The sequence below is a fragment of the Halichoerus grypus genome, chromosome 9 (assembly GCF_964656455.1).
Source record: "Halichoerus grypus chromosome 9, mHalGry1.hap1.1, whole genome shotgun sequence".
Classification (NCBI taxonomy): Eukaryota; Metazoa; Chordata; class Mammalia; order Carnivora; family Phocidae; genus Halichoerus; species Halichoerus grypus.
In genome coordinates, this window is record NC_135720.1 from 106,105,975 (window position 1) to 106,118,294 (window position 12,320).

The 12,320-nt window shown below is 45.2% G+C and overlaps 1 protein-coding gene across 2 annotated transcripts in view; it reads right to left on the minus strand.

Moving 5' to 3' along the window:
* Window positions 1–871: 871 nt before the first annotated feature.
* BICRAL (BICRA like chromatin remodeling complex associated protein) overlaps window positions 872–12,320 on the minus strand; it is a 74,240-nt gene continuing 62,791 nt past the window's right edge. For both annotated transcript variants that reach the window (XM_036101702.2, XM_036101694.2), the window contains 4 exons: window positions 12,086–12,231; window positions 10,669–10,763; window positions 8,968–9,070; window positions 872–4,802 (listed from right to left, as the gene is read on the minus strand). In XM_036101702.2, the coding sequence (XP_035957595.1) occupies window positions 4,015–4,802; window positions 8,968–9,070; window positions 10,669–10,763; window positions 12,086–12,231 (1,132 nt within the window). In that variant the 3' untranslated portion in view covers window positions 872–4,014. The remainder of the gene's footprint in view (window positions 4,803–8,967; window positions 9,071–10,668; window positions 10,764–12,085; window positions 12,232–12,320) is intronic.

A 12,320-nucleotide genomic window follows, 5' to 3' on the forward strand; every position in this document is an offset into this window, starting at 1 on the left:
CAATTAAACCATAAGGAATGTAAGTGTAAATCCTAGGCCCCAAAGAAAAATTTAAGGAGCCTTCTACCTTCACCCCCAGAAATACATTTCACCCTATGGTGGTTTCCCTAACAATTTGGGCAGAGTCCCACTTGTGAGGGCAAGAACTCAGAAGGCCTCAAGGGGCTGACTTTACAGCTAAGGTTACAGAGGTATTTCTCAGTGGATCAAATGTGTGAATCCAGAGAGGAACATGTTAATTCTGGCATAAGTCTTATGTAAAATAGTTTTCCGGCCCTATCCCTTAGCCTTCTTGTCCTTCACTGAAACAAAAGAAATATGATTGAAGAAAACCTCCTGCAGATTGAGGCTCGTTTATGTAACTTCTCAAATGACCCCATTTTTCCTTCCTCAGTTAAGGACCCACGTGACAAGAGTAGGGATGGAGGGGCGCCTGGATGGCTCAGTTGGTTAAGCAACTGCCTTCGACTCAGGTCATGATCCTGGAGTCCCGGGATCGAGTCCCGCATCGGGCTCCCTGCTCGGCAGGGAGTCTGCTTCTCCCTCTGACCCTCCTCCCTCTCATGCTCTCTGTCTCTCATTCTCTCTCTCTCAAATAAATAAATAAAATCTTAAAAAAAAAAAAAAGAAAAAAAGAGTAGGGATGGAGGCCAGAGATGTACATGACTAAACTTTCTCACCGACCAACCCTGTTGAGTTGGAAACCGTTTGGAAGGGCCGATCAATTACAATCCTATCCCCTCACTAGTTTAGGTTCCTGTTTGGGAATGGTAAATCTATTTCAGTTGAACTCCCACTGAACACTTACTTACCCTTTTCTTCTGGAGAAAGAGCCATTCCTATTTGCAAAATCAAGACAATCACAGTTGCACATTTTCCCAAATCTTTGGCTGTATTGCAATGGTTGTTTCATTTCGTTATCTCCAACTAAACATTTCCTAACCATGGATTAACAATATAGTTACTGACTGGTTTCTTTTAACAGTATTTATCCAACATAACAAAATAAACTGCAATTTGTTATACTTTTTTTTTACAAAACATTTTATAAATATTTTTACAAAATGTATACAAAGCAATTTCAAGTGAGACATACTATACAAATGAAGGTATTTAAGCAAATAAAGCCCACACCACACTGACAGTGAGTGACGCGTCCTCTATAAGTCAAGTCAGTCTGTAAGGCCTCCCTAATCTAACAAAATCTACTAAATTCTTCAGAGCTAAAATAGTTCTTTTTCGTAATTGCCAGTTTAAAATTTGCTTTATCTTTAGGCAGTATTTAAGGACACAGAAAATCAAATGCTTAATAACAAATGCACACTTTTCCACAACAACAGGAAAAAAAAAAAAGAAAGAAAGAAAATGATTTTTGTTACTGAGTACAAGTAGTTCTAAAACTTAACCTTGACTAATGAACCTGAACAACTGAAAGTTGGCCGTCCAAGGTGGAGCTCTCTTACCCTTCGCCAGAGGGGGCTCGACATGCGAGTTAGGACCCATGTGCGCATAATCTAATCACAGGAGTAAAATGCATTTTCGTAATCTTCATTTGTCATTATCTAGAATCTTTCCTCCATAGAAAGTAAACTTACATACAAGGACACAAAAATTTACAAGTTTCATTTTGGTGAATTAGGCTCTCCGTTTGCTAGGCAAGTGTTAGGGCTTGAAAGACCCTTTGAGATGGTATTTAGAAAGGCGGGGGCTGGGGTAGCAGGGCAGGATAGGGAAGAAAGGGAGGTGACAAATGTACATGAAGTTTATCTTTTAAGAATTCCACTGATTGGCATAATTAATTAGTAGCCTACGTGAAGGTTTCCAGGTAGAGAGTTCCACAATGAGAAGAATTTGATTAAGAGGGACCATCTTTAAGTCTTGCTAGGAATGAGGGGAGCATGAGTCCTAAGAGAAGAGCCTATGAAATCATGGGGTTCAGGGCAGGGTGTTACCCCCGGGCTGCCCAAACAGAAAGTTCCAACTGGCAATACCAACTTATCCTTCTAATATGTTACAATACAGGAAAAAGGGGAAATCTGCAACTTGGACATTGGCACAAATAAGGAAAAAATGGGAACCCTAAAATGGCCCAGATTTTCCAAGTTCTATTGGCCGGGGTGGGGGTGAGGGTGGGGAGAAGGTACTTTGCTTTTAAGAAGACTGGCTGTCTGAGGGGGTTCCTTCAAGGACAGTGTAGGGACAGAGAGGGACAGGGAGAGTCTGGGTCTTCTGTTGTCGTGTTTTCCAATAATCAGAAGCCTTCCTTTCCATCGCAGGCCAATCTGGAGAAGAAGCGCCCAACATGATGACAATGGGGGTCATCCCCGTTCTGGAAACAGCCAGAAACAGATGCTGGCACCGTGTGAGAGCAGTGGGTGCACCTCTAAAGCCCAGAGAGATCAACCGAAGAAATGAGAGAGTGCGTGCAGGAAGTGGGAGGAAGACTGGGTGTGTCCACACTGTCACCAGAGTCACCTCTGGATCTGAACAGCTCAGGTACACGCACACACACACGGGGGAGGGCACGTATGAAATACCGTTACATCGCCTTCCCAATGATGGGAGAGACCGGCTGGTTACAATGACACTGAGGATGAAGGGAACAGCAGAGGTGGGATGACCTGGGGCACAAAGAAGGAAAACGGGGAAAGCTCCCTGAAAAGAAATATAAATAAATAAAGCAATAAGTCATGTTCACTAATATGAACACGGGCCACACACAGACCATGACAGGGCATGTCCTTTGGCTCTCAAGTGGGACTCCCGTGTCTTAGATCTTTTCTTTCAGTGGGGGGGCTGGCTGGTTACTTTGGTTTGTCTGTGTTTTGGTAATGATTGCTGCCAGGGGGTGTGTGTGGGGGGGTGACTACTGTTCTCAGACGAGAAGCATAAACAAGGCCAAAGTCCCCTTAAAGTTTAAACTGAAAAATTACAACACAGTTTTCGAACGAAAGTGCTTTAGACGCTTGGCTATTTGTGGGAGAGGGGCCAGAGAGGTTAAATGAAAAGAAACCCAGCAACAAACAAAAACATACAGCATATGTTGACTATATCCAATTAGAAAATGCGAAAACGCTTGTTTTTTTTTCTCAATAGTTCACATATATATGCTTTTACATATATACATATTATATCCCTCAAGGCTCTATCCCGGCCTCCCTGTACACTGTGCCACTTAACTGGTTTCCGTTTTCCTTTATTTAGCCTGATGAAATGATCTCAAGTCATGCTGTTGCAACTAAGAACAGAGCATTCCCTAGATGAAACTCAACGCGCAGCGGCTGAAAAGCGTGGGCTTTGCTCCGGGAACGTCAGAAAAGCACTTGAACGATGAGCAAGGAAACCCTGCAAATGCCCTGCTTGTGCGCTACTGGCAGCTTCGGGGGGGGGGGGGCTTCCTTGCGGCATCCCTGGCAGAGCAGCTCAGAGAGGGCCTGAGGGGGGCAAGACCCGGCGGTCTGCCCTCCCAACGACAAGGACAACAGACCCCAAACGGCAAAATTTGGAGATGCGGTGGGCTATTCTTTAAAAAGTAGCTTCTATCAGTCCTGTTTGATTTTCTTTAATAAGTCTGTTCTTTTCAAATGACTTATGATTGTCAGAATTTTACCCAGGGCCAAGTGTACTGTGATCTCAGCGAGTTACGGTGTTTTGTTTTGAAAAATTAAAACAAGTAAACAAACACAGAAATGACTATTAAGCACTTTCGTAACACTTGAAATGTGTCGGGCCTATCAGACTGCTTTCTAACAAGGATTCGTTTCGCGAAGGGATCTCCCTGTAACCACGACGAGTATTGCTCTGAAACAAAGAATGGGATCGAGATCAGAAAGGACAACCTGTGATGACAGATCAAGCAGGCTGGAGACAGGAGACCACTTCCGCTTGCTTTTGCCAGGAAAGAATGTAACTTGTCCGGGGCGGGGTCTTGGGGCGGGGTCTCGGGGACGGGGTCTCAGGGACAGGGTCTCGGGGACAGGGTCTCGGGGACGGGGCGGGGAAGGGCTGAGGCTATTAACACTCTAGGATACTATTTACAGCTGCTTCTAAAATGGAGTCCGTTTCTACAATGCCTTCACTGTGGTCCGGGATGAACTTTTCCAGGCAGTTTTCCTGCGAAGCCATTGGAGAAAAGTTGGGGAAATCCAACTCGACAGAGCCGCTAACCGTGGGGTTACTCTGGGGCTGCCGCCCGGCCTTTTTCAGTTCCAAGATGTTCTTAAACGTTGTTTCTAAACTCTTGGTGAGCTGGAGATCTGGCTGGGGTTCGCCCGACCCTTTCATGATGTCTGTGTGTAAAACTTCATTCTTTGGAGAATTCCTCAGAGTTTTGTCCTGGAAGGAATTGTTACACGTCATCTCCAAATGAGAATCCCCTAGGATACTGGAGAGTTTGCTGTCAGTACCATGGTCCGGTCGGGATGAGGTTTTCCGGGGCCCTTCGGGGCCGGGAGGGCACTCGCTGGCCTTCACCGACTCCCGCCGGCTGCTTTTCTCTTCGGACGCACCGCGGTACTGAGCTAAGCCCGCCTTGTCGAACTTCACCGCTCTGCCGAGGCATTCAGTTTTTTTAGAAATGTTTCCTTCTGCGGACACCACGATGTGATTAGGCACTAGATGAAACTGGTCATGATTCGTGGATTCCGCCATGCCTGGTCTGGCTCGGTCTCGGCTCTGGGCCTTGGCCGTCAGGTGGAAAGAGCTGGTTGCTTTACTGCCGTGCTGGTCACTCCGGCCAAACTGCGTCTCGTGAGCAGCTTTATCAAGTTTGAAGGAACAACAGAAATCAGCCTGAAAACCCTCTGGAAATGGGAACAAAAAGAACACTGAGTGAACGCGGCGGGGGGGGGAGCTCTACAACAGACCCCTCAGTTGGTCAGGTGCAAGCCCAGCCCAGCGAGCCAGTCTTTCATGTCCAGGAACACGTGGGGGGGGGCAGGGGGGGCACAACGCTTGAGGGGGCTTCCTATGACGGTAGCCGGGGCTTCCAGACGCGAAGCTTAACGTCTTTGACAAGGTAGCTGCTTGGTGACACACGGGAAAACCAGATGGGCCAAAAGCTCTGCTTTGTCTTGTTCTCTGAGTGTTCTTTTTTTTTTTTAAAGTTTATTTACTTATTTATTTAAGTATTGGCTACACTTGGGGCTTGAACCCACAAGCCTGGGGCTTGAACCCACAACCCTGAGATCAAGAGTCGCATGCTCTACCGACTGAGCCAGCCGGGCGCCCCTCTTAGCGTTATCTTTAGCTAGTTTTTTATTAATGGCTGCTTTGAAACGGTCTGAAAACAGAAATGGATGCTGGTACCAGCCTGGTTTCTCCCTTGGAGCAGAGGGCCCGGGAATGAGGCTTTAGGGCGGGGGTGGGAGTGGACACAACTGCTTGTCTTTGGGTGATGGCACTTCGGTCCCGGTAGACACGTGTGAGGGGACCAGGCGTTATAAAGCTGCACTTCGCCAGGAGCAAAAAACAAATGGTCAAATGATATCTCTTGGAAGGACAATGGCGTGTGGAGTAACCGGGTCTGTGAGTGAGCCCTGCACTGTGCCAGGCTTGAGGAGCCCAGGATGGCAAGAGAAATGTTAGGGGGATTTGAGAGGTGGAGGGCACAGAGGCAGCCTGCTGTTACAGAAGGGCAGAAAAGGTGAAACAGGGCTTTGATGACATCTGTAAAACCAAAATGTCAATTCCTTCACCAAATCACAAAATGTGAGATGTAGGGGACACAGTCTTGACATCTAAAAAGAAGACTCCATCCCACAAACACTGGCTGTGCGGGCACAGTACACAGGGGGATGAAGCACATCCGTGTCCTCGGGACACTCGTGTCTGGGGAGCTGTGACAATGTATGAGGCTTTATCCATACGCCCAATTCATCATAAGGCAATAGGAGATTGCAGGTTCTAGGAAAAAGGGACAGAAATATATCCTACATCATTCTCTTCCTTTTTGGAAAGAGTTGTGGATTCTCCTAGCTACATAGCATTTCTTTCAGACTCTCCCTTTAGACCAAGTGTAAGGACCATTTATTCTTTTTAGGGGTTTCATGAGCCACACCAAACATAAGGCAGCATCTTGATATTTATCAAGAATCAGAAAAGAAGTTAGGGGAATGGAAATAAAGCCACTGGAAAATAATAGTCTAACAGTAGGGGGATGGTTTATTTTTTTTTAAATTAAAAAAAATTTTTTTAAAAAAGATTTTATTTATCCATTTGACAGAGAGAGACAGCGAGAGAGGGAATACAAGCAGGGGGAGTGGGAGAGGGAGAAGCAGGCTTCCTGCTGAGCAGGGAGCCCAATGCGGGGCTCCATCCCAGGACCCTGGGACCATGACCTGAGCCGAAGGCAGACGCTCAACGACTGAGCCAGCCAGGAGCCCCTTATATTTATTTATTTATTTTATTAAAGATTTATTTATTTATTTGTCAGAGAGAGGAAGAAGGAGAGAAAGCATGAGCAGGCAGAGGGAGAAGCAGGCTCCCCGCTGAGCAAGGAGCCCGACACAGGACTCGATCCCAGAACCCTGGGATCATGACCTGAGCTGAAGGCAGACGCTTAACCGAATGAGCCACCCAGGCATCCCTAGGGGGAATAGTTTAGCTAAATTCTCAAATTAATGTATTAAAAATTGATTATTATTTTGAAGACTAGAAAATGATAAGAACTTCAGATGGGTTAAATGGAAGAAAATTAGAACAAAATCATATCTAGCATATGATTATAAGTATACATAAATGATGTATGCAAATGGGAACCAGAACTGGAAGAAAACTGGGAGAAATAAAAACTTTTCGTTTATAGGATGGTGCAAGTATGGGTAAAATTTATACTCCATGAATTGTTATAATGTTATTTGATTTAAAAATATTTTAGAGGCCAGAAAAAAGGAGGATTTTTTTTTAAAGTTTTTTTTAGTTATTTATTTGTTAGAGAGAGAGAGCACAAGCAGGGGGAACAGCAGGCAGAGGGAAAAGCAGGCTCCCCGCTGAGCAAGGAGCCCGATGTGGGGCTCCATCCCAGGACCCTGGGATCATGACCCTAGCTGAAGGCAGACGCTCAATGGACTGAGCCACTCAGGCATCCCAAGGAGGATTTTTTTTTTAAGATATTTATTTATTTACTTATTTGAGAGAGAGAGAGAGAGAAAGCACGAGCAGGGGGAGGATCAGAGGGAGAAGCAGGCTCCCCACTGAGCAGGGAGCCCCATGCAGGGCTTGATCCCAGGACCCCGGGATCATGACCTGAGCCAAAAGCAGATGCTTAGCTGACTGAGCCACCCAGGCGTCTCTATTTTTATTTTTTAAAATATTTTATTTATTTATTTGAGAGACAGCATAAGTGGCGGGAGGGACATTGGGAGAAGGAGAGGGAGAAGCAGACTCCCTGCTGAGTGGGGAGCCCTACACAGGGTTCAATCTGAGCCCACCCAGGCGCCCCAGGAGGATTCAGTTTTATTTTTATTTTTTAATTTTAATTTATTTTTAATTTTTTAAAAAAATATTTTATTTATTTGAGAGAGAAAGAGAGAGAGGGAGAGCACACAGAGGAAGAGTGAGAGAGAGAAGCAGACTCCCCACTGAGCAGGAAGCCTGATTCAGGACTCCATCCCAGGACCACCCCAGGACCACGAGATCACGACCCAAGCCGAAGGCAGATGCTCAACCAACTGAGCCACCCAGGTACCCTGAGGATTCATTTTTAAAAGGCAGAATGTGTTGGGGCACACTGAGCATGGAGCCTGCTTAGGATTCTTTCTCCTCTGCCCACCGCCCCTCCCCAGGCACATGCGTGCACGCTCTCTCTCTCTCTCTCAAAAAAAAACAACAGCACAAAAACAAACAAAAACCCAGCCATTACAAGAAGGACACTTAGACCCTCCTCTGTCCCCCTGAGAGCAGGAAATAAATCTCCCACATAAAAAGTGCCCTCCCTGTACCAGGAGATAGACATCCTTATCACCAGAAATAGGGAATTCAGGGCCCAGAAGGCGTAGAAACAGTCCTTGTTACTTTTCACTAATTTACTACTCCAGCCCAAATTCTGTTTAGAATTCCTTACTAACTGAAGCTCCCAGAGTTAAGTCTTCTTTATCCTGTCAATTCCTCATAGATTTATTGTCTCTTTGTCTAAAAAGTATAAAAACTGCCTGCCTTGGTCATTCTTTGGTTTCAGTTTCATTACTGGGCCTCTGTACACATGTAATAAAACATTTTTCTCTCCTGTTAATACGTAAATTTAATTTGTCCAGCTAGAAAAACCTTGGCCGGAGGAAAATTTCTTCCTGCCCTTCAGTGCAGTCAGTGGGAAACTGCGGGGTGAAAGAAAGGTACTTAATGGAGCATCTTAATTTACGAGCTTGCGGGCAGGGCCCCTAACGATGCCTTGCACATGGTAAGATAACTCGATAATTTGCTGAGGCTTAAATGCTTCTGGGAAGGCTTCTGACTTAATTTAGTTCTCTAGGGGCGCCTGGGTGGCTCAGTCATTGGGCACCTGGGTGGCTCAGTCATTAAGCAGCTGCCTTCGGCTCAGGTCATGATCCCAGGGTCCTGGGATCGAGCCCCACATCGGGCTCCTGCTCAGCCGGAAGCCTGCTTCTCCCGCTTCCACTCGCCCTGCTTGTGTTCCCTCTCCCGCTGTCTCTCTCTCTCTATCAAATAAATAAATAAAATCTTTAAAAAAAATACTTTAGTTCTCAAGAAATAGAGAAAGAATGAGAAGTTTACGTTTATAATGGGGAAACACCATCACATAACGAATGTGGAATTCCAGCTTGGATTTTCTAGACTATGGACCTTCTCACAGTATTCACGCACTGCTCTTACTCTGGGTTTTTTCTCCCCAGAATGCATTCTGTACCTTCAGGTTTCATCCCCAGCGGTGGTTCAGAGAGACTCCCCACAGGCCCACGGCCCGGAACCCTGGCAGCACCTCTCCTCTACTTTTCCTCTGACATTTCTTACCAGGATCTACAAGTGCCAGACGCTTGTCTCGGGACAGAGAAGCTCTTTCCTCCTGGTTGAACATCCTGTCGATCATCACCATTTCAGCAGAGGGGTTGATCCGCTGAAAACGAGAGTCTGGTCATTTCAGATGCCTTTTAACAAAGTGCAAACATCCCACTGCATCTTTGAAACAAACGAACCAACCAGGCCTGAAAATTTGGTGTCTAGGTTCTAGTATCGTCCCATTTAGTCCCATTTATCCTTGTCACGTAGGGAGGCATTTTTTAAAACTGTATTTTTGGGGAAAAGGTGATTTACACTGATTTCTAGAGAGGATGTGAAAACTGAGCCTGCCTTCTTTGCTTCCCCTGCCTGTCTGTGCACCCGCACCTAGCAGTTGAATAGACTCTTGCAGAGTGATTTTATGCACACCCGTGCACTGACGTTCTTCTTGGTTTATTTCTGCACCAAATGGTAGCAACTATACACGCTGTTCTGTCTTATTTCCCCCTTCTGCTTAACACTATGTTAGAAATCTTTTCATTAGGATGACATGTTTCTTCATATTCTACTATACTTTCAATGTGTTTTTTAGTAAGGCTTTCCTTAAAATTATTTTTTGCTCTACAGAATCGAAGCTTAAATTATATTTGTGAGTCTTATTTAACATGAGAATTCATAGCAGATGTAAGATAACTTGAGGAAATAAGTAGTCCTTTCCTCAAAAATGGTAAGAGTTAAGTCTTTTTGATATCTCAGCATTTTTTTTCTGAAATGGCTGGCAATGTAAGAACAACTATTCCAAATTTTGGAGGCATAATTTTAAGTAAATATAAATAAGTAAATATATATATATTTAACACACACACACACACACACACACACATTTTATACTGTATTGTATATGTATATAATATAATTCAACTAAGCTCCCAAGGTACATTTCAAAGTTGAACTTAAATTGGAAACTGCTTGTAAGAGGCCAATTTATAGGTGAAAGCCTGTAAGATTTCAGAATTGCTTCTAAAATCTCAGAATAGGTTTGGTCTTTCTATCATTTCCTGAAGTATCTTCTGTCTCTAATTAACCGGTGCTTTAAAACTAAGTTTAGTTTCTGTTTGGAGTGATGAAAACGTTCTGGAATTAGACAGTGGTTGATGGTTGCTCAACCTTATGAACATAACTAAAAACCATCAAGTTGTACATTTTTAAATCATGCATGAACTTTATGGCATGTTAATGATCACTCAGTTTAAAACAAGATAAAGCTAATTTTAACATTTGTCATCACCTGGTCTTTTCAGACGTTACTCTGAACAATTTTCCCCACACTTCTGGGCTGGTGAGAGGCAGGTGACAGCATCAGAGTGTGCACGGGGGCTGGGGTCTCAGACAGTCCTGGTCTGTCCCCTAGCTTTGCTAATTGCTCTCCAAACTGATACAGGATGTTAGGCCAATTACTTAACCAAAGCCCTGGTTTCCTCACTGGGAACCAGGAGAACCAGAGCACGCATTAGGTGTGAGCGAACGTGTCAAGTGCAGCGAATGCCAAGTGTCGGGAGTACCAGTCAGGTGGAAGGTTTTCTACAATCTTCACTATCTGTGCCTTTGAGATTACGTTGGGAGAATGTAATTCCCTGAAGTTTTTTTCTCTCTGAATTACTAGCTGTGACCTGTGGGGTTTTAAAAAACAAATATGCTTGGTAGCATGAATTTTACCATGGCATCTTCTAGAAGCAGGCATCTGTATTTGTTAAGCATAGCTTGGGTCCTTTTTAGGAGCTGAGTGGCAACTGTTTCAAATTCATTGTCGACTTTAAAAAAAGAGAGAGAGAGAGAGAAAATGGTAAGAGAGTGCAAATCACTCACTAGGTCTTTTTCTTTCTCAGGACCGAAATGCATTACTCTTCCATTACTCAAACATGTCTTGCCTGTGACAGTCTTCTCTTCTTAGGTTAGCTTTCCTTGTTTAAACGTGTTTCTGCACTTTCCCTCACTGTCCACTGTTAGGTGACTGGGCAACTCATCCCAATGCTAGCTTATTTTAACTTTAATTAGGAGGCCAAAACCAGAATACTTTTAACATCACCTATAAAAGAAAACCATATAGCACAGACATGCAATAAATATCAATGAATAGAGAAGGATCTGTTGGTCTAGATGGTCAAACCTCCACTCCCTTCCAATGGTATGAAAAACTGAAGCAGTTGAACAAGGAAGTCCCACAGTCTGGGCTGGGCAGACCGGTTTTATGTAAGGACACAAACTAGTTCATGACATCTTGCAGGTCACAGTGCTGCGGCTCCGTCCTTTGCCTGCCTGTCTCCAAAGGTTTTGCATTTTCTAGTCACTCCGAGTCTTCGCATCCCTGTGTCATGCTGGACCTGGACCCTACTCCCTGGACCGCCCAGGGAAGCTCCCAGGGGACTGGAGACCGAAGCCAGGTCAGCACGGCCGGGGGCAGCTGCGGGAGGGCTGAAAGCAGCAGAGGGGAACTGATGGAGTCCAGGCTTGGGAACGGGCTCGGGGGAAGGAGGGTAGAACTAAGCGGCACAGCTGGGAGGGGTGGCTGGGCCAGGCCTCAGAACGGGCAGAATTCCAAGTGGGCATAAAGGGGCCCTTATTATCCTTAGCATTTTTGCCAGTTTCTTGACATACAGCAATGCCCTAGACTCACTTTGGAGCTCGAAGAACGCTTTTGGGGGCTAACGTATCTATCTCATTCATAAAACTGCTGGTAGCAAAAACAAAACAAAAAACAAAACAAAACAAATAAAACTGCTGGTAGCAGCTAAAGGGGTGCATTCTGCCCAAACACGAGAAATCACTGTGTAGAGCACCGCCTTCAGGGCCATCCATCTGCAGCCAGCCGTCCAAACAATGCTTTGGGTTCAGTGTCCCCGAATTGGTCAATAAAATACTCTGACATTTGGGTATCCCCTCACCGAATATTGAGAAGAGTAAGTCTTCTAAAGAAGGACCAGGAAATTGAGTAAATTGGGAACGAGTTAGGTCTACGATGAAAAACGCGAACACGACTACTCTCTGGGAGCCCCGGGGCTCTCGCTCTCCTGTGGGGCATCCATAGGAGGGTGCATGGTGTGACAGGGGCGCTCTGGGGTGGCAGCCTGTTTACCTTTCTTCAGGTCTTGCTCCGTGGGCATGGAGCCCTGGCACACGTGGTAGGAGAGGAGCCTCTGCACCGCCTCACTCAGTGATCGGAACTGACTTTTGTCAGGTGTCACAGCGTGGGCTTGGTCTCTCTGTAACTGCTGGAGGATGCTTTAAAAGAGAAATTGCCAGTGTCAGTTGGAGATCCATGGAAGGAAATCTAATCATGATTGCTATTTGCGTGCAAAGAAAATAAGATC